At 45.8% G+C, this 27,289-nt stretch overlaps 1 protein-coding gene across 1 annotated transcript in view; it reads right to left on the bottom strand.

Annotated features, from left to right (window-relative positions):
* The window catches only part of LOC124596155 (translation initiation factor IF-2-like), a 105,258-nt gene that overhangs the window by 47,507 nt on the left and 30,462 nt on the right, over positions 1-27,289 (bottom strand). The window contains exon 3 of the mRNA XM_047135222.1: positions 16,614-16,725. Within this exon, the coding sequence (XP_046991178.1) occupies positions 16,614-16,725 (112 nt within the window). The remainder of the gene's footprint in view (positions 1-16,613; positions 16,726-27,289) is intronic.

Raw genomic sequence — 27,289 nt, forward strand, 5'->3', positions numbered from 1 at the left:
TAGCAATAATTAGCATAACAAAGTAAGACAAAGCAAAGATGATGTTCTTTACAGGAAATGCTCAATATGCCACCATCATTCCTCAACAATAGCTGTAGTCGAGGAATAATGTTGTTAACAGCACTGTAAAGCATGTCCCGAGTTATGGCGAGGCATTGGCGTCGGATGTTGTCTTTCAGCATCCCTAGAGATGTCGGTCGATCACGATACACTAGCGACTTCATTTAACCCTAAAGCCAATAATCGCACAGACTGAGGTCTGGGGACCTGGGAGGCCAAGCATGACGTAGGTGGCGGCTGAGTACACGATCACCACCAAACAACGCGCGCTAGAGATCTTTCACGTAACTAGCAATATGGGGTGGTTCTAATAAAACCCCATGTCATTCCAAGCATGTGCGCCAATTTTTACCTATCTACATTATTCCGTGGTTTATTAAGTTTTCAAATTTATACTAACTTTTTGATCACCCATACTACATTCGCAATGGTACTCACAAAGTAGAGGAGGGGTGCTTTAGCGATGATAGTGAAACTGGGAAGCATGATTTTGCAGCATTGGTCGGTTTTGACTTTATTCAATTGCTAAAATTGTTTGTACTATCAACTGTGGTGCTTACTATTACAGTACATCGGCGGTGTCTCTTCCATCCAATCTGTCTACTGGTACACTGTTGATTACCACATAATGATTGACTAACATCACTTGATTGAGATGGAGTAAGTGTCTTGGTAGAGGGGAACATCTTCTGGGTAAGGTTGGTTGGTTTGGGGAAGGAGACCAGACTGCGTGGTCATCGGTCTCATCGGATTAGGGAAGGATGGGGAAGGAAGTCGGCCGTGCTCTTTCAGAGGAACCATCCCGGCATTTGCCTGGACTGATTTAGGGAAATCACGGAAAACCTAAATCAGGATGGCCGGACGCGGGATTGAACCGTCGTCCTCCCGAATGCGAGTCCAGTGTCTAACCACTGCGTCTGGGTAAGGCTCAGTGATCGCGCAAATGACTGCAATATGAGGAATCATTCGAAATGGAACTTTGAGCCATCATCTATTCTGTCACTGTGCCAGATGACTTTAAATGTAGAGGCTGTCAATCACGTTTGGACAGCAGTTTGGAAAGGATCCACAATGCTGCAAAACTCTTTCAGTTTTCTTTTGTTGTGACTGTCTTATTCAAAATCATCCAGCGTGCGTGTGTGTGTGTGTGTGTGTGTGTGTGTGTGTGTGTGTGTGTGTGTGTGTGTGTAGTGGAACAAGGCAGGCGTCACCCTACTCCCCACCTGTTGCGGAGATTCGAGTGCTCCCTTGGGCATGGGTGTGTGTTTGTCCTTAGGATAATTTAGGTTAAGTAGTGTGTAATCTTAGGGACTGATGACCTTAGCAGTTAAGTCTCATAAGATTTCACACACATTTGAACATTTTTTTTAGAGTGATAAGGAGGCGTAATATAGCACTGTACTCGAATGTATCCAGTCACCTCCACATTCGGAGAGCGTTTGCTCTGTTTTCTGTATGTCTGTGTATATGCATGCCTCGCAAAAGGCTCCCAGGACCCTAAGTAGACCCGAGTTAGTGTTTGAATGCGGATCTGCCACACATTATATCCAGAGCAATGTTGAGATGCGGATCCACAATTTGCGTCGCACGGGATAGGGTTCGAGGGTGGAGTCGCCACGCACAATGTACGAAGTGGTGTCTTGGTGCAGATCCACAATATTCCACATCCAAGTTTGCGTTTGGGTGTGGATCTGTCACAGACTATATACATCCACACCTATGTTCGGAGGCGGATCCACCACATATCACATCTGTGATAGAGTTCACGGGGACCAAACATGTGTTATGTCTGGACACGTATTCTATGTTCGAAGTTCGGTCCACAACCTTGGGGGGAGAGGGGGAAGCTGGGTCCTGGGGGCCGTCTGTGAGGCATGAATCTACACAGACATACAGAAAACAGAGCAAACGCACTCTGAATGTGGAGGTGACTGTACATAGTCTAGTACAGTGCTTTATTACGCCTCCCAATCAGTGCATTTGGGCTAGGTGTTGGCAGTTGTGAGGTTATGTCATAATCGCATGGATAGATCTGACATAAAATCGATAGAATTGCGAAAAATAACGAGCGAATAGGTATAAATTTACCGAATATAATCCGAAATGCGGGGTAATTGAGGAAGTACTTGGGTTTCTTCTGGTTCGCACAGAACAATTTGTACATGGGAACAAGTATGTGGAAAAAAGAATTATCTGAGAAAAGTCAACATCAAAATGAAGGGAATCAGGGAGGCAGTCAATTTTTTCCATCGAGGCTGCATTATATTGTATGTCTATTGTGGTAGTTTATTATAGTGAAACCGGGAAGAAAGATGTATGTCATCCGCTTGAAATACACTCCTGGAAATGGAAAAAAGAACACATTGACACCGGTGTGTCAGACCCACCATACTTGCTCCGGACACTGCGAGAGGGCTGTACAAGCAATGATCACACGCACGGCACAGCGGACACACCAGGAACCGCGGTGTTGGCCGTCGAATGGCGCTAGCTGCGCAGCATTTGTGCACCGCCGCCGTCAGTGTCAGCCAGTTTGCCGTGGCATACGGAGCTCCATCGCAGTCTTTAACACTGGTAGCATGCCGCGACAGCGTGGACGTGAACCGTATGTGCAGTTGACGGACTTTGAGCGAGGGCGTATAGAGGGCATGCGGGAGGCGGGGTGGACGTACCGCCGAATTGCTCAACACGTGGGGCGTGAGGTCTCCACAGTACATCGATGTTGTCGCCAGTGGTCGGCGGAAGGTGCACGTGCCCGTCGACCTGGGACCGGACCGCAGCGACGCACGGATGCACGCCAAGACCGTAGGATCCTACGCAGTGCCGTAGGGGACCGCACCGCCACTTCCCAGAAAATTAGGGACAATGTTGCTCCTGGGTTATCGGCGAGGACCATTCGCAACCGTCTCCATGAAGCTGGGCTACGGTCCCGCACACCGTTAGGCCGTCTTCCGCTCACGCCCCAACATCGTGCAGCCCGCCTCCAGTGGTGTCGCGACAGGCGTGAATGGAGGGACGAATGGAGACGTGTCGTCTTCAGCGATGAGAGTCGCTTCTGCCTTGGTGCCAATGATGGTCGTATGCGTGTTTGGCGCCGTGCAGGTGAGCGCCACAATCAGGACTGCATACGACCGAGGCACACAGGGCCAACACCCGGCATCATGGTGTGGGGAGCGATCTCCTACACTTGCCGTACACCACTGGTGATCGTCGAGGGGGCACTGAATAGTGCACGGTACATCCAAACCGTCATCGAACCCATCGTTCTATCATTCCTAGACCGGCAAGGGAACTTGCTGTTCCAACAGGACAATGCACGTCCGCATGTATCCCGTGCCACCCAACGTGCTCTAGAAGGTGTAAGTCAACTACCCTGGCCAGCAAGATCTCCGGATCTGTCACCCATTGAGCATGTCTGGGACTGGATGAAGCGTCGTCTCACGCGGTCTGCACGTCCAGCACGAACGCTGGTCCAACTGAGGCACCAGGTGGAAATGGCATGGCAAGCCGTTCCACAGGACTACATCCAGCTTCTCTACGATCGTCTCCATGGGAGAATAGCAGCCTGCATTGCTGCGAAAGGTGGATATACACTGTACTAGTGTTGACATTGTGCATGGTCTGTTGCCTGTGTCTATGTGCCTGTGGTTCTGTCAGTATGATCATGTGATGTATCTGACCCCAGGAATGTGTCAATAAAGTTTCCCCTTCCTGGGACAATGAATTCACGGTGTTCTTATTTCAATTTCCAGGAGTGTATATTTCTTACATTGGAGTATTAACAGCACTACATTCCATACTACTGATAGGCTGGAGAAGCAGGCGAGGTACTCTAATAATAAGCATCACAGTTGATAGTGTGAGTAATTTTAGCAATTTTACAGCAATTACAACACCAACCAATGATCTGACAGCACATTTCCCAATTTCAGTATCATAGCTAAAGCTATAATGTTATTATAGCCCACTTTAAATGCAGAACGTTGTAGCCTTAGGAGTGTATGTGTTTATGTTCTCTCTTACCGATACCTTCCAGGAACCGATACTAGACTCTAGCACATTAGTTTAGAGTTGATAAAAATGGCTCTAAGCACTACAAGACTTAATATCTGAGGTCATCAGTCCCCTAGAACTTAGAACTACTTAAACATAACTAACCTAAGGAAATACACATCCATGCCCTGGCAGGATTCGAACCTGCGACCGCAGCAGCTGCATGGTTCCAGGCTGGAGCTCCTAGAACCTTATGGCCACTGCGGCTGGCTTTAGAGTTCATAGCTTGGTTTATTTAGGTAAAAATGCATCGAACTCCATCCATCTGGATCTCCATCGCGCATCAAAATCATTCGTTTCTTGTTCTTCTTAACTGTGTAGTATTACAACGTGACCTCTGGAAATCTGTTACTATACATCGATAAGGAGCGCTAAGCTCCTTGACATGGGTGCATCTCGAGAAATATTGTGCACTTGGCCTGGCGAGGACTTGCTACGCTCCATTCATTCTTGAGATGTGGAATGTAGCGACCTATTTCTGGTAGGATGCAGATTAAATCAGTAGAAGTGCTGCAGGGTGGGCTGGTCAACGACAGTGCGAGAGGGTCTTTCACAATCTGATTTTACCCTAACACAACGAGAATGCTCTGTGACATCACCATAAATTGTGCACTATCCTCAGGGTGTTAGAAATATGTAGAGCATTTTCTGATATACTTTGATGATGTATGTGCTAGAGAATTAACATTGAATGGACGTATTGCACAGTCATCTGTCTACATTTGCTGTGATACTCATAATCTGGAGAAAGGGTGCTTTAGCTATGATACTGAAATTGGGAAATGTGCTGTCGGATCATTGGTTGGTGTTGAAATTGGTGTTGAAATTGCTAAAATTGTTCACACTATCAACTATGATGCTTATTATTAGAGTACATCGATGTTGTCTTTTCCATCCCATCTTTCCACTGGTACACTATTGGTTACCACATAATGATTGACTGACATCGCTTGTTTGAGATGGAGAGAGAGTTTTGCCAGCTGGGCTATACCATCTGGGGTGGATAGAACCGAAACAGTGATCACGTACATGTCTGCAATATGAGGAATCAGTCGAAATGGAATGTAGAGGTATCAGCTATTCCGTCAGTGTGAGAGACGAATCTAAATGTAGAGCTCGAGAATCACCTTTTGACTGTAGTTTGGAGACTCTACACACTGCAAACACTCTCTTCCTAAGTCCTCATGTTGTAACTGTCTTTTATTTAAAATCAGCCGATGTGTGGCATGTTATGGTATCTGCTGTAACAACATGATTTACACTGTGCAATGTCTAGTTTTCTGTAAAGGCTTCGAAGCCGTGGCGGAAAAACAAAATGTTTGGCAATGTACAAAAGCGTGTTGGAAAACAGTGTTTGAAACAACTAAACATGACCAGAGGGAGCGTCTTTTGCGACTTAGTATAATCTGTGGGATTCGATCATTCACCTAGAGTATAGGTGATGAAACTTTAAAGTAGACTCTGCAGTGTCTTTATTCGGTGAGGGACGGTGTATACCGTTAGGAATGCTTGGAAGGCTGCATGCTGCGCTATTCTGGGGAGCATTGTGAAATCTCCCTCCCCACGCTGGAGCCCCACCACAGCCTTGCGTAATTGCACGAGCAAAGGTGAGTAGATCAGTTCTATATCGGATGAAGTTAGTGGAGCTTCTATAGTTCTTAATTTTTCTCTGTTTGTGGGTAGAGAATAACGATGATAGCATGTTGGGCTGGTAGATTTGAATCGACACGGATCTGCTTCGGTGTGTAGTATCTGTATCTAGTTCGGAGATGTACCACATTGCACACATTTCCACCGAATGGTCAAAACACAGTCTGTTCCACTAACTCAGGTCGTTATGTTTCTACACTGGTTGCAGAAGCTTGTGGGTATGTCTTTCTCCGACTTCTGCTCAGTTCCGACTTAAACTGGAAAGATCACATGCGCTAGGATGTAGAAATGGGAGCAGTTGCGAGATGTGTTGGAATTTTACTGAAGCAGGTAGGTTTAGGAATGGTGACTCATTTCGAGATATGGGAGTGCCAGAAATCTGACTGAGTAGTGGTTGTAATGATTAAAGGAATTGTCAATAGGATCCAACATATGTACGTGCTTCAATGGAAAGAGCTGATTCCAAATCATGGGTATCATTTCTAGCGGATAGCACAACAATATATATCTGAGAAGCTAGTGTATATTTACTTATGACCTCAATTAGCACACCATCTACTAATGTTTGTGATCCTTCTCAATCAACCATGGTCTTAGCTCAGGGGATATAAAGCGGAACCTCTGATATGGTCTCGAGACAGAATGCAATATAAATACCATAGAATTATCTAGCTGGGGTGGTGGGAGGGAGTCGCAAATACTGCTTACATACCACGTTCCTTAGCCGAATCACTTTCAAAATGCAGTAATTTTGTCACTTGTTTGGTTCGTGGGCTACGTGTTGGTCTGATAATACACATTCCTATGATCACCATCACGGCATTTGTCCGGAAAAAAAAACCATCTCATTCAGAGGTAATGTCGTACCTTGATTCGTAAAGTGGGTATAACTTTTAACATGGATATTTGTGTGCACCTGTAGAACCAAGATCGCTTGTGACAGTAACATACAGTAGTTGTTGGGATCGAGTTTTTTAACATCTGGTCGATTACGTCTCTCTTTCTAAGACACAGTGGTAGCACTCGCAAGAGAAACCTAAGAGACATGTCCACCCATCGTTGATTTTCGGTCAGTATTTCGTATCATAGGCCATCACCTATTGACGAAGTATTGTACTTAGTAGTAGGGGGTGCATGATCGGTTCACCTTGAGCCTAAGGCTTGTGAAGTATGTGTGTGTCTTTTGAAATATGCAAAAGAAATGACTATGTCCATTCATGAGGAAGGTGTGGATTTGACGTCTAGTACTGTGATAGCAAAGGGTCGTAAGAATGGTACTGATAATTCTATTTCCACAGCCATAGCCATCAAAAGGGTGTATTTCCAAAACTGCACTCATTGTCGAATGTCATTCAACTGAGACCGCGATCTTAACATTTAGTTGTAAGTAGAGGGATTGAAGACATATGTGACCGATTTCTTAGGATGAATGATTTATAAATTGTTCAGTTGACTGCTTCTGCACATTTTGCGGTTTTATTTAATTGAGAGAAGATCGATTGTGGGGTGTGCATCTAGCATGGGAAAGACATGTTTGCCTCTGCTCTAGACATGAGGAACACCTTAGTTGATCTTATAAATTATAGGGATGATTTCGAATCTGTTACATCCCCAAGATTGGTATTTGCGTGCGGAAATCTCATTTTTCGTGTGTTTGTTTTTAGTTACTCAGTGGTCTAGAACATGCTCCACGTAGCTAAAGTTTCGAGTTTGTACAGAAATAATTCCCCATCTATATCTCTGGAATTATGTTGCTTGAGCGATCGATAGGATATTGCTGTGTGCGAACCAAGCGAAATTAGATATGTTCTTGTAATACCAGAGTCTGGAGATGGGTGTAGAAATGCGAGCAAGCTGACAGGTCTGGACCAGAAACAGTAATGCGTTTGTACCGAAGGGGGCAATGAGCCAGTCTTTGCACAACTGTTCTGAGAGTGACTTAGATCCACTGATGGATTTTGTATGGCGAAGGATACGAATTGTATGTTTACTACATCAAGACGGTACGCAGTGATATACTGCTGGGTTGGAGATTGGTTTAACGCTCTAATATTCAAGCTCCTGTTCTCATTGGGATAGCAGTGTAATTGAGTAAGATTCTTTCCATATTTGACGATATGTATGGGACTTTGCGAGGTTTAGTTGTCAGTGCAATATGGCGATCAGTGTAAAATAGTTTATTGCGGCTGTATGTCCGTCTGTAGAAAGAAAGATATGGTAGACGCTGCTTCCCTAGAACTGAGGAGCATCGTGACATAGAACCGGTGTGAGTGTAGGCACACAATTTTTTTGGGTGCTGTACAGATATAAAAGATAACTGCACTGTGTGTGTACATACTTATTGCATTGTAAAGTTACTGTGGCTTATGTTGTGTAAAATGTATATATATTGCATTGCATAGTTACTGTGGTTTATGTTGTGGCATGACTAGAGAGGATGACTGTGAGGGACGTATAGATTTAGCATATCCATAACCATGAGGGTATGAGAGAGATTTTTTATATGGAAAATTATGTACGCTATAGATATTGACATTAGTTCCAAAAGCACAGCTGTCAAGAGGAGACATTACCTGTACATCAATCGGTGTCAGACTGTAGCTGCCATTGTAATATTTAACCGTGGTTACACTGGTGAGTATGTTCCTGGCTTCCAATATTAGAGTGAGTATCGTATGTATTTGATGCTCTGTAGACAACTTTCCGGGTTTAACTGTCAATGCTATTTAGCGGTCTGTGCAAAATAATTTCACCACTGAAAGTCCTGTCTGCAGAAAGAAAGAAAAGGTGGATGGTGTGTGTGTGTGTGTGTGTGTGTGTGTGTGTGTGTGTGTGTGTGTGTGTGTGTGTGTGTGTGTGTGTGCGCGCGCGCTCGTAGTCCGCACGGATTCAGAAAACATCGTTCTTTTGGAACACAACTAGCTCTTTATACCCGTGAAGTAATGACGGCTATCAACAGGGGATATCAATAGATTCCATATTTTTAGATTTCCAGAAGGCTTTCAACACCGTTCTTCACAAGCATCTTCTAATCGAATTGCGTGCCTATGGAATATCGCCCAGTTGTGAGACTGGATTCGTGATTTCCTGTCAGAAAGGTCACAGTTCGTAGTAATAGACGGAAAGCCATCGAGTAAAACAAAACTATTACCCGGCGTTCCCAAAAAAAGTGTTATAGGGGCCCTCCATTGTTCCTGATCTATATTAACGACAGGAAAAATATGAAGAGCCTTATTCCATTATTTGCAGATGACGCTGTCATTTGCCGTCTTGTAATGTCATAAGATGACGAAAACGAATTGCAAAATGATGTAGTTAGGATATCTGTATGGTGCGAAAAGCGGCAATTCACCCTGAATAAAGAAAAGTGTGAAGTTATTCACATGAGTGCTAAAAGAAATCCACTAAATTTCAATTACAGGAAAAGTCACACAAGTCTTAATGCTGTAAATTCAACTAAATACACACATCAAAAGTAGTTTTGCATCAACCCGGTTAACATAACGCCTGAAGATAGATTCACTGTGGATATTGTATCACAGACACAGACCCTTTGACTATTCAGAGATGTCACTAAACCCGCCCAAAGATGTAAAAAACCATACATGAGCAGCGCCTATTAGACAGAGGGGGTGCTACAGCCGATCAGTTCCAGTCATTCCACCAGGAAGGATGTACACAGCTCGTGTTGTCTGTAGGTCAACCGTGCCTAGATGGTCAATACCGCGGTTCGATCGCATCCGCATTGTTACTTTTTGTGCTGGAAAGGGCTCTCAACAATGGGAGTGTCCAGGCGTCTCGGAGTGAACCGAAGCAATGATGTTCGGGAATGGAGGAGATACTCAGAGATAGGAACTTTCGATGAAATGCCTCGATCAGGCCGCGCAAGGGCTACTACTGCAATGGATGATCGCTACGTACGGATTATGGCTGGGAGGAACCCTGACAGCAACGCCACGATGTTCAATAATGCTTTTCGTGCAGCCACAGGACGTCGTGTCATGACTCAAACTGTGCGCAGTAGGCTGCATGATGCACTGACGACCATGCCGAGGTCCATCTTTGCAACCACGGCACCACGCAGTGCGATACAGATGGGCCCAACGACATGCCCAATGAATCACTCAGGATTGGCATAATGTTCTCTTCACTGACGAGTGTCGCATATGCCTTCAACCAGACAATCGTCAGAGACGTGTTTGGAGGCAACACGGTCAGGCTGAACGCCTTAGACACACTGTCCAGCGAGTGCTGCAAGGTGGAGGTTCCCTGCCGTTTTGGGATGGCATTATGTGGGGCTAACGTACGCCGCTGGTGGTCATGGAAGCTGCGATAACAGCTGTACCATACGTGGATGCCATCCTCCGACCGATAATGCAACCATATTGACAGCATATTGACAGCATATTGACGAGGCATTTGTCTTCATGGACGACAATTCGCACCCCTATCGTGCACATCTTGTGAACGATTTCCTTCAGGATAACGACATCGCTCGACTAGAGTGGCCAGTATGTTCTGCAGACATGTACCCTATCGAACATGCCTGGGATAGTTTGATAAGAGCTATTTATGGACCACGTGACCCTCCAACCACAGTGAGGGATCTACACCGAATCACCGTTGATGTGTTGGACAATCTGTAGCAACAATGCCTTGATGAACTTGGGGGCTGTATGCCAAGACGATTACAGGCATGCATCAATGTAAGAGGACGTGCTACTGGGTATTAGAGGTACCGGTGTGCACAGCAGTCTGGACCACCACCTCTGAAAGTCTCGCTATATGGTGGTACGACATGCAACGTGTGGTTTTCGCGAGCAATAAGAAGGGCGGAAATGATGTTTATGTTGACCTCTATTCCAATTTTCTGTACAGGTTCCAGAACTCTCGGAACAGAGGTGATGCAAAAGTTTTTGATGTGTGTACTTAGGGATTACAATTACAAATAGCCTAAATTGGAACGATCACATGAACAATGTTATGGCTAGACCAAACGAAGACTGCGATTCTTTGGCAGAACATTTAGAAGGAGCAACACGTCTACTACGGAGATTGCTTACACCACGCATGTCCACCCTATTCTGGAGTATTGCTGTGTGGTGTGGGATCCGCATCAGGTGGGACCGAAGGATGACATCGAAAAAGTTCAAAGGAAGGGAGGCTCGTTTTGTATTATCGCGAAATAGATGAGATAGTGCCACAGATATACGTAAATTAGAGTGGCAATCATTTTTTTAAAAATGGCGTTTTTCGTTGCGACGGGATCTTCTCATGAAATTTCAATCGCCAGTTTTCTCCTCCGATTGCGAAAACATTCTGTTGGCACCCAACTGCAAGATGATCACGATAAAATAAATCAGGGCTCGTACAGAAAAAATGAAATGCTCGGGTTTCCCGCGCGCAGTTTGATTTTGTATGGCGCAGGATACGAATGGCGTGTTTACTACATTGATAGGGTCTGCGGTGATCTATAGCTGGGTTGGAGATCGGTGTCACGCTGACATATTCAAGCCTTCATCGTTGATACTGTTAGTAACGAGTAATACTTTAAGATCTGATTTGGGGATTGGTGGCGTAGATGTGAACGTAGTTTCTTCGAGTTCCGTTCGAATGGCTGTAGATCAGTGACTGGACAGGTCTGTACTTAGGATTCATGAGACGCCCCTGAGCTAAAATATCTCTGCTGCCTCACCCCCACCACCCATCCAACCACCCACCGATATGAAATACAGGTATTTATTGAAGGTTGACTTGCAAACTTAAGAGTTATTTTGACAAAAATACAAACACAAGAAATTAATGTACTTTCACGCAATAAATATAAATGTAAACATTGAAATTGTGCTTTTACTGAAATTAAACAGAAACAATACAAACAATTTGTATTAAATTTAGAAAGGTATCAGGATGCAAAACACTGATTACTGGAATAAGGAGTAGTTTTGTTTTTGCTCTGTCATTTGCAAACAAATTTACGATTTTTGCGTACTTGAGTTTCACTGTCAAGTCTGATTCCATAGCAGAGCCACCGATATAATTAAGACGATCCCGTTTTTGTGAAAAATACCTTACTGCTGAGTGTTCTCGAGTGTATGTGTTCAGTTTTGGCTAAAGATTCGCCAAGTTGCTACCTTTTGGCATGTCGCAGAATCCTGAAAGAGTGTGACTCACTTCCATTCCTTACTTGAGAGGTGTAGCGTAAGAAGTGCAGTAACTGGAGCACAAATGCTTGTGGGAACGACGACGTCGCTGACCAGCTAGGGCAGCTGTGTGGACTCGCTCTGACTGTTTAGTGCGCGCAATCCTCGGTCGTGTCCACATGTCCCGTGACACTTGTTTCGACAACATTATTATTACTATATGTACGGGGTGTGTACCGCGTGTATTGTGTACTAACTGGGGTCCTAGAAACGACGGAGAGGCTTCTTGCCGCCGTAACCCTCAGTGGTTCACAACCCCACAGCATCACAGCAGTCCACCAACCTTGCCACCGCCCCTCACCGAACCCAGAGTTACTGTGCGGTTCGGCCCCCAGTGGACACCCCCCCCCCCCCCCCACCCCCAGGAACGTCTCATACCAGACGAGTGCGAGTGGAACCCCAAATGTGTGCTTGGTAGTGTAATGATGGTGTACGTGTGCGTGGAGACAGTGTTTGCGTAGCAATCGCCGACATAGTGTAACTAAGCGGAATAGGGGGAACCAGCCCGAATTCGCCGAGGTAGATGGAAAACCGCCTTAAAAACCATCCACAGGGTGGCCAGCAAACCGGACGTGACACGAATCGGCCGGAGTGATTCGTGCCGGGGACCGGCACGCCCTCCCGCTCGGGAAGCACGGCCTTAGCCCGCGCGGCTAGCCGGGGGCGGGCGTGTACCTCGTACTGCACACCCGTCCGTGTCCGAGTTCCTCCACTGGTGGCCCGCAACGCAACACGCGAGCCACCACGGCAGCCACTGCGACCCGCCCACATCTCCTTCCTTGATATCAATGTATGTGGTTGTGTGTACATGGACATGTTGGTGAATTATGCCGTACCCCATCCATGGGATATACAAGACACTATCATCTATCAGTGAGATGGCGCTCCCCATAATTGGGCTCGAGAAGCCCGGGGTTTCCTTAATGAAAGCTTCCCCAACAGGTGGATAGCCAGAGACATCCCAGTTCCGTGGCTCCCTAGATCACCTGACATTACCCCCTTAGATTTCTTTCTTTGGCGATATGTCTACAAAACAGCAGTTCCTGATATTGTGACAATGCAACACCGCATCAGAGAAGCCATTAGCACAATCACACCACACGTGTTGCAGAATGTGTGGCAAGAGATTAAATACTGCCTTGATATTTGGCGTGTTACCAGTAGCGCACATGGCGAAGTTATTTCAGTGTAATGTTCGAAAATGAATGAGTAGAGACCTATGTGGTATAACAAATGTTTCATTTGTTGTATTCAATGAACAGTTACATTGTTTTGGTATCAAGGGAAACGTTGATGGATTTATCAGAAAATCTCAAAAAAGAAGTGGAATGATTACAACATTTTGCTGTACTTTAGCCCACTAAATAGAATATGTGCTGAATAAGGAATATAGCGAGTGTAGAGAGACAGTTTTAATTATAGCTTGCATGCCAGGGTAAATATTGGGTGGTTATAATTAATGTGCAATGTCTTATGGAGGTCCATTGCGGACTGTAATTATCGTATGGCAACTAAACTTTTAGATATGCTAATGCGTTAATGTGAAGCCGATTTACACGGGAAAAATAGTTTCAGTTTTCTCCTCCAGGTGCAAATCTGGCGCTGTAAACTGTATGACGGTATGACATCCACGCTGTCATCTGACAAGCCGTTACGTGAGTGAACAGTGTGGCTATCGAGACGAGAGACGTGCACTGTGAGTGAAATTGAAATTTGCTGCCGCTCGCATGTTGCACTGAGATAGTATCGCTGACGGATAGGTCTGGGGACAGGCCTGTTGTCAATACATGGTATAATGAAGATGGTAATAAAATTCGAAAACACGGCTGTGTTGCAACATCCTGGCAGATTAAAACTGTGTGCCGGACCGAGACTTGAACTTGGGACCTTTGCCTTTCGCGGCCAAGTACTCTACCGACTGAGCTACCCAAGCACGACTCACGGCCCGTCCACACAACTTTAATTCCGCCAGTACCTCGTCTCCTACCTTCCAAAATTCACAGAAGCTCTCCTGATAACGGCTGAGCTTGATGTGGCATCTGTAAGGAGAAGGCCTCCTATACAGTGGACGTTACTGGTTACGTTGCTGTTGCTGTAACTGACCACGCAGTATGTGCTGTGGGAAGTGCTAGTGCATTTGCAGTGTCACGAGAATCATCCATCCCATGATCAACAGTACAGAAAGTTTTGCGATATATTTATACCCTCTAATCCCCTCCCATGAACCACACACCTTGCACATGGTGCGGATGCTTACGTGCCTCAGGGATACAGATAGCCATACCGTATGTGCAGCCACAACGAAAGGGTATCTGTTGAGAGGCCAGACAAACGTGTGGTTCTTGAAGAGGGGTAGCAGCCTTTTCAGTAGTTGCAGGGGCAACAGTCTCGATGATTGACTGATCTGGCCTTGTAACATCAGGCAAAACGGCCTTTCTGTGCTGGTACTGCGAACGGCTGCAAACAAGAGACTACAGCCATAATTTTTCCCGATGGGATGCAGTTTTACTGTATGGTTAAATGATGGCGTCCTCTTGGGTAACATATTCCAGAAGTCAAACAGTCCCCCATTCGGATCTCTGGGCGGGGACTACTCAGCAGGATGTCGTTATCAGGAGAAAGGAAACTGGAGTTCTACGAATTGGAGCGTGGAATGTCAGATCCTTTAATCAGGCATGCAAGTGAAAAAATTTAAAAAGGGAAATGGATAGGTTAAAGGTAAATATGTTACAGTGAAAACCCGTTTTTAGTTAGAACGCTTTCTTACTAGTTAAAACTAGTGCATACTGAGCCAGTTCATCAAACCGCGTTTTGCCTAGTTAAAACTAGTTTTTTAAATGACTTTCGCTTTTGACCAGCAGTCAATTCTAGAAGTAACTAAGGCTATCAGTATCAACTAGTTTCAACTAGTACGAACGCTTCTTAACTAATCTAGACAGAATTAGTTTTCACTAAATTTATTTAGGGGCAAATATTAAAAGTAAGTACTTCTCCGTTGAAATAAAAAAAAATTGTATTGTGCAATATTTATTGAGAATATTGATAATACATCTAAGTCGTTAATATTAACTACAGCAATACAAAAATAACCACACACTGAAGAAACATTTTAAGGAAAATTACAGAGCCATTTTAACAGTATTAGTTACGAAAGTGGAAACAAAGTAATCATACAGTGAAAGTATATAAATTACTGATACATTTGACAGAAGTTGCCACAATCTTAATAAATGAGAAACGTGCCAAAAAAATTTAACAATTAAATTTTGATTATTTGTTATTGCAAGGCAAACTGTCGTGACATTTTGAGTTACAAAGTTTTCCTTTTTTCCTACAAAAGCACCTTTCTGAAATATATGCCTTCTTACACACACACACACAAACACACACACACACACACACACAAACACACACACACACAAACACACACACAAACACACACACAAACACACACACAAACACACACACAAACACACACACAAACACACACACAAACACACACACAAACACACACACAAACACACACAAACACACACAAACACACACAAACACACACAAACACACACACAAACACACACAAACACAAACGAACACACAAACACAAACGAACACACGAACACACGAACACACGAACACACGAACACACGAACACACGAACACACGAACACACGAACACACGAACACACGAACACACGAACACACGAACACACGAACACACGAACACACGAACACACGAACACACGAACACACGAACACACGAACACACGAACACACGAACACACGAACACACGAACACACGAACACACGAACACACGAACACACGAACACACGAACACACGAACACACGAACACACGAACACACGAACACACACACACACGAACACACGAACACACGAACACACACACACACGAACACACACACACACGAACACACGAACACACACGAACACACACACACACACACACACACACACAGCGAATAAATTCTTGTCCTGATCCTAAGGCTGCCATCTTGACAGCAGTTCTTAATGGTACCTTTGTCTGTGGCACGTCTTCCAGCAGCTAGAATTTCTCTTTGGACACGTCGAATTCGGATCTGGAAGAGAACTTTTAATTGGTTTGTTTGAAAGGCGATTAGGTACTTAATACATATAAAGTATATTACAATGTAAGTATTCAATCTTAAAATATGAATGAATTACTTGAATAGTCAGCGACGTTATCAGAGCATTAAATCAATTAAGTAATGAATGTCTGACATTTGTCCTTGATTATTGAACTCAACTCAGAAATACATACCTGCAATACAATTTGTCGAGTATCCCATATTTCTTTCTAATCTTGTGCAAGCGCTGTTCATCATTCTGAAGAACAACTTCAATAAGATTGGGGAGATCTGCTTTTGCGCTGTCGATAACAGGAATCGGTATAATTATATTGTCACTGATTTCTACAATGGCGTGTATTCAATCTGAAGCCATCTTCATCCTTCTGGCCTGTTTCGTCAGGTTTTCATGAGCTTTTTCTCTAGTAGTTCGTATTTGAGACTGTCGTTTCGTAATAGCTTCAGCTTCTGGATCTTCGTGACAAGCTGGAGTTATCTGAGGCTCTGCACTCGTACTAGCTACGGCTTATGGATCCTCTTGCTTGGCTGCTGCTGCTGCTGTTGTTGTTGTTGTTGTTGTTGTTGTTGTTGTTGTTGTTGGAGACTGTATATTTGTACTGGGCAAAGCTTCTGCATCTTCTTGTCTGGCTGCAGCTGTAACCCGTCCATTGCCACTAACCATAACCGCTATCTCCTCTGAGTCGTGTGAGGTTTCCAGTTCATCAGGTGTCTCTTTTACTGCGTCTACCACATTAATTTTATTTAAATCCTCTTCAAGATCATCTTTTATCTCCTTAATAACGTCTAGAGCCAAACTCGAAGTCGTAGGCCCTACTCGTGGTTCTCTGCCAAACACAGCTTTGTAAGGTGTTTGTTTGATACCAGAATAATATGTTCGATTTTTCATAAACTGTACAAAGCGAAGACCGTTTGACCAGTTGGTGGTAATGTTTTCTTTCATACATGAAGCCAATATTTTTTCAATCTCTTTGTTGGCGCGTTCAACAAAACCTTGCCTTTGGCTGTGCGTCTGTGGACCGTGAACCAGTTTACACTCAGGCCAAAATACAGCCAGCTCGTTTATGACAGAACTAACATATTCTGTGCCACTGTCAGAGTGTAAAATACAAGGAGCAGCAAATGTCAAAAATATCTGCTAAATGATGTGCCATTTCCTCTGCCCTCTTGCTTTGCAGTGCATGTAACAAAACAAATTTTGTCATGTGGTCCTGATACACCATTATACACTTAAATCCGCGATCTTCTTGAGTCTGCATGTCGATCAGATCAACTTGGCAACGACTCTTCATTTCTGAATGAAGTTTCGACATGTGCCCCCTTTTCTTAATGCTCCTTTTGGGCTGACAAGTTTCACACAGATAAATGTGTGTCGTGTCCACTGTTATGTTTGCGTACTTACTTGAAGTTTCAACGTTTAATCTGTCTCCACCTCCATGACCGACGGCCTGATGAGCTGCTTCAATAATGTCGACAATTTCTTCAACACGTAATGTAGTACTCCACAGGCTCTTTTCTCGTCACTGACTTGCTGGTCCCACAAATATTAATAACCTTGAATCGATTTTATCTTCTGTACTGCTTCTGTGTCTTTTTCTTGTCTGATTGTGCTTCTTCAATATCGTCCACATTGTAGTGTCGTGTTCTTGAATTTGTAACATCCTTCTCACAAATCCTTCTTTCCATCGACTTTCTTCTTTTAAATGTGCCATGATAAATACGTACAAACTGATCTGTACGTGCTTAACCCCTCTACGGTGTTGTTTGTTATGGCGAAAAGCGCCCAGTGGTGGGCTATTGTCGGTCGCTGCAGCGTTGCTCGACGGGTGGGGGGGGGGGGGGGGGTGGGTGTTTTGGCGCCTGGAACTGTTCGTGTCGGCGCCTTCTTGTTTTCACTATATGGAATGTGTTTGGATGTATGATCAAAATTCCTATAAATATTACGTTGCACAATACAAAAAAGCTATTTTTATTGCAATCAACACGTAGTTGCTCTTAATTTTAATATTTGCCCCTAAATAAATTTACTGAAAACTAGTTCTGTCTAGTTTAGTTAGAAAGCGTTCTTACTAGTTGAAACTAGTTGATACTGATAGCCTTAGTTACAACTAAAATTTACTGCTGGTCAAAAGCAAAATCCAGTTACAACAAGAATGAGATTTTCAGTCTGCAGCGGAATGTGCGCTGATATGAAACTTCATGGCAGATTAAAACTGTGTGCCGGACCGAGACTCGAACTCGGGAACTTTGCCTTTCGCAGGCAAGTGCTCTACCAGTTGAGTCACCCAAGCACGACTCACGCCCCGTCCTCACGTCTCCTACCTTCCAAACTTTACGAAGCTCTTCTGCAAATCATGCAGGAGAGCTTTTGTAAAGTTTGGAAGGTAGGAGACGAGGTACTGGCAGAAGTAAAGCTGTGAGGACGGGGCGTGATTCGTGCTTGGGTAGCTCAGTTGGTAGAGCACTTGGCCGCGAAAGGCAATGGTCCCGAGTTCGAGTCTCGGTCCGGCACAGTTTTAATCTGCCAGGGAGTTTCAGTTAAAACTGGTTTTAACTAGGCAAAACAAGTTTTGATGAAGTGGCTCAGTAAAAACTAGTTTTAACTAATAAGAACGGGTTCTAACTAAAAACGGGTTTCGACTGGAAAAGATATCTTGTGGATTAGTGAAGTTCAGTGGCAGGAGGAACACGACTTCTGGTCACGTGAATACAGCGTGGTGGTTGTTGTTGTGGTCTTCAGTCCTGAGACTGGTTTGATGCAGCTCTCCATGCTACTCTATCCTGTGCAAGCTTCTTCACCTCCCAGTACCTACTTCAACCTACATCCTTCTGAATCTGCTTAGTGTATTCATCTCTTGGTCTCCCTCTACGATTTTTACCCACCCCGCTGCCCTCCAATACTAAATTGGTGACCCCTCTATGTCTCAGGACATGTCCTACCATCCGATCCCTTCTTCTAGTCAAGTTGTCCCACAAGCTCCTCTTCTCCCCAATTCTACTCAATACCTCCTCATTAGTTATGTGATCTACCCATCTAATCTTCAGCATTCTTCTGTAGCACCACATTTCGAAAGCTTCTATTCTCTTCTTGTCCAAACTATTTATCGTCCATGTTTCACTTCCATACATGGCTACACTCCATACAAATACTTTGAGAAACGACTTCCTGACACTTAAATCTATACTCGATGTTAACAAATTTCTCGTCTTCAGAAACTCTTTCCTTGCCATTGCCAGTCTACATTTTATATCCCCTCTACTTCGACCATCATCAGTTAATTTGCTCCCCAAATAGCAAAACTCCTTTGCTACTTTAAGTGTCTCATTTCCTAAACTAATTCCCTCAGCATCACCCGACTTAATTTGACTACATTCCATTAGCCTCGTTTTGCCTTTGTTGATGTACATCCTATACCCTCCTTTCAAGACACTGTCCATTCCATTCAACTGCTCTTCCAAGTCCTTTGCTGTCTCTGACAGAATTACAATGTCATCGGCGAACCTCAGTTTTTGTTTCTTCTCCATGGATTTTAATACCTACTCCGAACTTTCGTCTCCTTTATTGCTTGCTCAATATACAGACTGAATAACATCGGGGATAGGCTACAGCCCCGTCTCACTCCCTTCCCAACCACTGCTTCCCTTTCATACCCCTCGACTCATAACTGCCATCTGCTTTCTGTACAAATTGTAAATAGCCTTTCGCTCCCTGTATTTTACCCCTGCCACCTTCAGAATTTGAAAGAGTATACCAATCAACATTGTCAAAAGCTTTCTCTAAGTCTACAAAAGCTAGAAACGTAGGTTTGTCTTTCCCTAATCTTTCTTCTAAGATAAGTCGTAGGGTCAGTATTCAATCACGTGTTCCAACGTTTCTACAGAATCCAAATTGATCTTCCCGGAGGTTGGCTTCTATCAGTTTTTCCATTCGTCTGTAAAGAATTCGCGTTAGTATTTTGCAGCTGTGGCTTATTAAACTGATAGTTCGGTAATTTTCACATCTGTCAACACCTGCTTTCTTTGGGATTGGAAATATTATATTCTTCTTGAAGTCTGAGGGTATTTCTTTTTTTTTTTTTTTTTTTTTTTTGTTTGTGGTTTTAGGGCGCAAAACTTCTATGGTCATTAGCGCCCAGCCCGTGACGTAGAAAACAGGAAAAAAACGAAATTTAAAATCAGCAGCAATGGAAACAGTCAGAAAATTGGAGAAACTAAAGGCAGAAGGAATGCTTAAAAGTCCACTATAGAAAGGGGTTGGTTGTCCACAAAAAAAAAAGCTTCAAATGACTGACGTCATTTCACTGTCACTAATAAACTGTAGAACGCGGTCAGCTGAGCGCGTGTCATCTGCTAAAATCGACGATAGATCAGGCGATAGCTGTAGACGGGAGCGTAACGGATTAAAATAGGGGCATTCAATTAAAAGGTGTCTGACCGTCCACAGCTGAGAGCAGTGGGGACAGAGTGGGGGAGGATCACCGCTTAAAAGATGTCGATGACTAAAAAGACAGTGCCCTATCCGGAGTCGAGCTAAAATTACCTCCTCCCGACGACGCGTTCGGGAGGAAGAGGTCCAAGCGCAAGGAACGGCTTTCACTTCCCGCAATTTATTGTGGGGAAGTGTTGACCAATGCACATGCCATAATTGAGTAACTTGGCGACATAAACCGCTCCGTAGATCGGTAAACGGAAGAGACTGAAGAGCTGGCCGAGGAAGAGAGACTGCAGCCTTGGCCGCTATATCGGCCGCCTCATTTCCACAGATACCAGCGTGTCCCGGGAGCCAGAGGAACGCCACTGAGACGCCCCCCAGGTGGAGCAAGCGCAGACAGTCCTGAATCCGGTGGACCAGAGGGTGCACAGGGTAAAGAGCTTGGAGACTTAGGAGAGAGCTGAGAGAATCTGAGCAGATTACGTACTGTATCCGCTGATGGCGGCGGATGTAGTGGACAGCCTGGAGAACAGCGTAAAGCTCTGCAGTATAAACCGAACACTGGTCGGGAAGCCGAAAGTGATTTGGGGTGTCGCCAACAATATAGGCACTCCCTACACCTAACGATGTTTTCGAGCCATCGGTGTAAATAAATGTGGCTTCCGTCATTTGTGCACATAGAGCAGCAAATGCCCGACGGTAAACAAGTGTAGGGGTACCATCTTTGGGAAATTGACATAGGTCTCTGAGCAAGTCGATCCGGGGACGGTTCCAAGGCGGTGCTGTACCCCAAGTTGTCAAGAAGGTTTTAGGAAAGCGGAAGGAAAGAGAATGGAGCAGTTGACGGAAGCGGACTCCCGGGGGTAGTAGGGAGGAGGAGCGGCCTGCATACCCGACATCAAAGGAGGCGTCGAAAAAAAGGTTATGGGCTGGATTAGCAGGCATGGAAGACAGATGGCTAGCATAACGACTCAGAAGGACTGCCCGCCGATTGGACAGCGGAGGTTCAGCAGTCTCAGCATAAAGGCTTTCCACAGGGCTGGTGTAAAAAGCTCCAGACACTAAACGTAATCCACGGTGGTGGATAGAGTCGAGACGCCGAAGAATAGACGGCCGAGCAGAGGAGTAGACTATGCTTCCATAATCCAATTTCGAGCGCACTAAGGCGCGATAGAGGCGGAGAAGGACCACCCGGTCCGCTCCCCAAGAGGTACCATTCAGGACACGGAGGGTGTTAAGGGAACGCAGACAGCGAGCCGAAAGATAGGAAACGTGGGAGGACCAGCACAGTTTTCTGTCAAACATAAGACCCAAGAATTTAGCGACGTCGGAAAACGGAAGGCTGACAGGACCTAGATGTAAGGAGGGCGGAAGAAACTCCTTACGTCGCCAAAAATTAACACAAACGGTCTTACTGGGTGAGAAACGGAAGCCGGTTTCGATGCTCCACGAGTAGAGGCGATCGAGACATCCTTGAAGACGTCTTTCAAGAAGGCTGGTCCTTTGAGAACTGTAGTAGATCGCAAAATCGTCCACAAAGAGGGAGCCCGAGACATCAGGAAGGAGACAATCCATAATTGGATTAATGGCGATGGCAAACAGTACAACACTCAGCACGGAGCCCTGGGGTACCCCGTTTTCTTGGGAGAAAGTACGGGAGAGAGTAGTGTTCACCCGCACCCTAAATGTGCGCTCTGCCATAAATTCGCGAAGAAAAAGGGGCAGCCGGCCTCGAAAGCCCCAAGAGAACAGTGTGCGGAGGATGCCTGTCCTCCAACAGGTATCGTACGCTCTCTCCAAATCAAAAAATATTGCTACCGTTTGGCGTTTCCGGAGAAAATTGTTCATGATATAAGTGGAGAGAGCAACAAGATGGTCAACAGCAGAACGATGCTTTCGGAATCCGCATTGGGCTGGTGTTAAAAGACTGCGGGACTCCAGCCACCAAGCTAAACGGTAATTCACCATACGCTCCAAAACCTTACAGACACTACTCGTGAGAGAAATGGGGCGATAGCTAGAGGGGAGATGTTTGTCCTTTACAGGTTTCGGAACGGGAACGACAATAGCTTCCCGCCATCGCCTGGGAAAGGTACTGTCGGTCCAAATTCGATTATAAAGGCGAAGGAGGTGACGCAGGCTATGGGTTGATAAATGCAGCAACATTTGGACATGGATACCATCCGGTCCTGGGGCGGAGGAGCGAGAAGTAGAGAGTGCATGTTGGAGTTCGCGCATGGAGAAAACAGTATTGTAGCTTTCGCGATTTTGAGAGGAGAAAGCAAGATGCCGCACTTCTGCTGCACGTTTCTTCGGGAGAAACGCTGGCGGGTAATTTGAAGAGCTCGAAATCTCAGCAAAGTGCTGACCCAATGAGTTAGAAATTGCGACGGGGTCCACTAAGGTATCATGCGCGACAGTGAGCCCAGAGACCGGGGAGAAACTAGGCGCGCCTGAGAACCGTCGAAGCCGACTCCAAACTTCCGAGGAGGGAGTGAAGTTGTTAAATGAGCTAGTAAAGAATTTCCAGCTTGCCTTCTTGCTATCGCGGATGACGCGACGGCATCGCGCACGGAGCTGCTTATATCGGATACAGTTGGCCAAAGTTGGATGGTGACGGAAAATGCGAAGAGCACGTCGCCGCTCACGTATTGCGTCACGGCAGGCCTCGTTCCACCAAGGAACTGGAGGGCGCCGGGGCAATTCGGAGGTGCGTGGTATTGAACGTTCCGCAGCTGTGAGAATAACGTCGGTAAAATGTGTGACCTCATCGTCGACGCTGGGAAAGCGACGGTCATCGAATGTCGCTAGAGACGAAAAAAGTGTCCAATCGGCTTGGGCAAACTTCCAGCGTCGCGAGCGCATATATGGCAGTTGAGGCTGCAGTCGAAGAACACATGGAAAGTGGTCACTCGAGTGTGTATCATCAAGGGCGAACCATTCGAAGCGCCGAGCTAGCGGAACAGTACCGACCGCAAGGTCCAAATGGGATAAATTTGCCGTGGAGGCAGACAAAAATGTAGGGACCCCAGTGTTGAGGCAGACTAGATCCGCTTGGTGGAAGACGTCTAGCAATAGTGAGCCACGTGGACAAGGATGTGGAGATCCCCAAAGCGGGTGGTGGGCATTGAAGTCCCCAACCAGCAAATAGGGGGGTGGAAGCTGATCAAGAAGATGAAGGAGATCAGCTCGTGCCATTGGTGTAGACGATGGAATGTATACCGTACAAAGAGAGAACGTGTATCCAGAAAGGGAAAGACGGACGGCGACAGCTTGGAAGGAAGTGTTTAAGGGGATTGGGTGATAATGGAGAGTATCATGGAGCAGAATCATGAGTCCTCCATGGGCTGGAGTGCCTTCAACTGAGGGGAGGTCATATCGGATGGACTGAAAATGAGGGAGAACAAAGCGGTCATGGGGACGCAGCTTTGTTTCCTGAAGACAGAAGATGACCGGCGAGTAGGATCGTAAGAGGATCGACAATTCCTCCCGATTGGCGCGAATGCCGCGGATATTCCAGTGGATAATGGACATAGGGTGAACAGAAAATGGAGGAACGGCACCAAGGGTGCTGTCAACTCAACGACTGCTCAGAGCTTGCGACCGACAGCATGGAATGGCATTCAGTCGAAGGCAGAAGATCCTGATCCATAGGTTGGTCAGGAGCAGCTCCTGCCACCAACGATCGGCCAGTTGACCGGCCACCAACAGTGCGCCTCGGCGACACAGAAGATGGCCGAGGGCGATTTCCGCCAGGTGGTGCTGTAGATGGGACACGCCTTGGCGGAGAAGGAGAGGAACTGTGTTTCTTCGTAGCCTTCTTGGAGGTATGTTTAGATGACGGAGGAACCGATGGTTGTGAAGTTGCAGTACGTAAGAACTCTTCACGAGAATGCTCTTTTTTTGTAGACTTGGCGTCTGACTTTTGGGCTCGAGATTTAGCAGAACCCGACGAAGGGTGAGCCATAGAGTGGGCAGGCGAAAGAGGTGAGGTTGAACGGGCGATCTTTGCGCTGGCCGATCTGACGACCGTGGTACTAAATGTGAGGTCGCAAGTCTGCGTGGCCGCCTCCTTTGTTGGCCGAGAAGAAGCAAGGACAGCGCTGTATTTTCCTTTCTGAGGCACGGTGGGCTGTCGACTGGCGAGTAACTTTCGAGCAGCAAAGGTCGACACCTTTTCCTTCACTCTTATTTCCTGGATCAGCTTTTCGTCCTTAAAAACAGGGCAATCTCGAGAGGAAGCAGCGTGGTCACCCATACAGTTGATGCAGCGAGGGGATGGAGGTGGACAAGCACCCTCATGGGCATCCCTGCCACACGTAACACATTTGGCCGGATTGGAACAGGACTGGCTGGTGTGATTAAACCGCTGACATCGATAGCAACGCGTAGGGTTTGGGACATAAGGGCGAACGGAAATTATCTCATAGCCTGCTTTGATTTTTGATGGGAGTTGAACTTTGTCAAAAGTCAAGAAGACAGTGCGGGTTGGAATGATGTTCGAGTCAACCCTTTTCATAACCCGATGAACAGCGGTGACGCCCTGGTCAGACAGGTAGTGCTGAATTTCTTCGTCAGACAATCCATCGAGGGAGCGTGTATAAACGACTCCACGCGAGGAATTTAAGGTACGGTGCGGTTCCACTCGGACAGGGAAGGTGTGGAGCAGAGAAGTACGCAGCAATTTTTGAGCCTGGAGGGCACTGTGTGTTTCTAACAACAGGGTACCATTCCGTAATCTGGAACAAGACTTTACAGGACCCGCAATTGCGTCGACACCTTTCTGAATAATGAAAGGGTTGACCGTGGAAAAGTCGTGACCTTCGTCAGACCGAGAAACAACAAGGAACTGTGGCAACGATGGAAGAACCGTCTGTGGCTGAGACTCAGTGAACTTACGTTTGTGAGCAGACATAGTGGAAGGTGAGGAAACCATTGCGGAAGAATCCCCCATGATTACCGGCGTCTCCGATGGCGCGCTCCTCCCTTGTGGGGGCCCTCACCGAGGGCACACCCGCCTTAGGTGATTGTTCACACCTCAGGTCACACCTCCCGACATACGGACGGAGGGACCAATCGGCACTTTCGGAAGGTATCAGCTCGGGTAATCACCCCTCCCTGGGCCTGGCCTTTACCAGGGGGTACGTACGTGTCCTACCTGTCTACCCGGGGCGGGGAATTACGCGTTACCCCGTCACCGGCTACGCATGGAAGTGCGTGGGTCGGCCTTCAGACACGCACAGGGAGGAAGAAAGAGAAAGGGAAAGGAAAGAAGAGGGGGTCTCAAACGCCGCAGCGGAGAAAAGGGTAAAGAGAAGAGGTAAGGAAAGGAGATGGACAAAGGAAGGAAGAAGACATACAAGCAAGGAAGAAGAAGAATGCGGTACATTTACAAGCGTCCGTCTCCGGACGTAGGCGCAAACCATACTCCCAGAGGGGGAGAAAGTGAAGGAAAGATCAAGAGGTGAGGGGGGGGGGGGTGAAGACAGGGGATGGGGAAGGATGCGGAAAGGGAAGGTATGCAGCCCGGAAAGGAAGGAAGGCCACATTAGCTCGGGGCCCCGTGCTCGCTACGCACGTATCCACAAAAGAGTTGTGGATCCCCTGGGGGGTGAGGGTATTTCGCCTGTCTCGTACATCTTGCTCACCAGTTGGTAGAGTTTTGTCAGGACTGGCTCTCCCAAGGCTGTCAGTAGTTCTAATGGAATGTTGTCTACTCCAGTGGCCTTGTTTCGACTCAGGTCTTTCAGTGCTCTGTCAAACTCTTCACGCTGTATCATATTTCCCATTTCATCTTCATCTACATCCTCTTCCATTTCCATGATATTGTCCTCAAGTACATCGCCCTTGTATAGACCCTCTATATACTCCTTCCACCTTTCTGCTTTCCCTTCTTTGCTTAGAACTGTGTTTCCATCAAAGCTCTTGATATTCATGCAAGTGGTTCTCCTTTCTACAAAGGTCTCTTATTTTCCGGTAGGCAGTATCTATCTTACCCCTCATGAGATAAGCCTCTACATCCTTACATTTGTCCTCTAGCCATCCCTGCTTAGCCATTTTGCACTTCCTGTTGATCTCATTTTTGAGACGTTTGTATTCCTTTTTGCCTGCTTCATTTACTGCGTTTTTATAATTTCTCCTTTCATCAATTAAATTCAATATTTATTCCGTTGGCCAAGGATTTCTACTAGCCCTCGTCTTTTTACCTACTTGATCCTCTGCTGCCTTCACTACTTCATCCCTCAGAGCTACCCATTCTTCTTATACGCCAGGGTTCTTCCATGTATACCACCTCCTTTCATGATTCTTGAACCATGTGTTAGCTATGATTGAGTTATGCTCTGCACAAAATTCTACCAGGCGGCTTCCTCTTTCATTTCTCTCCCCCAACCCATATTGACCTATGTTTCCCTCTCTCCCTTTTCCTACTCTCGAATTCCAGTCACCCATGACTATTAAATTTTCGTCTCCTTTCACTACCTTAGTAATTTCTTTTATCTCATCATACATTTCATCAATTTCTTCATCATCTGCAGAGCTAGTTGGCATATAAACTTGTACTACTGTAGTAGGCGTGGGCTTCGTGTCTATCTTGGCCATAATAATGCCTTCACTATGCTGTTTGTAGTAGCTTACCCGTACGCCTATTTTTTTATTTATTATTAAACCTACTCTTGCATTACCCCTATTTGATTTTGTATTTATAACCCTGTGTTCACCTTACCAAAAGTCTTGTTCCTCCTGCCACCGTACTTCACTAATTCCCAT

This window comes from Schistocerca americana, chromosome 1 (assembly GCF_021461395.2).
Source record: "Schistocerca americana isolate TAMUIC-IGC-003095 chromosome 1, iqSchAmer2.1, whole genome shotgun sequence".
NCBI lineage: Eukaryota > Metazoa > Arthropoda > Insecta > Orthoptera > Acrididae > Schistocerca > Schistocerca americana.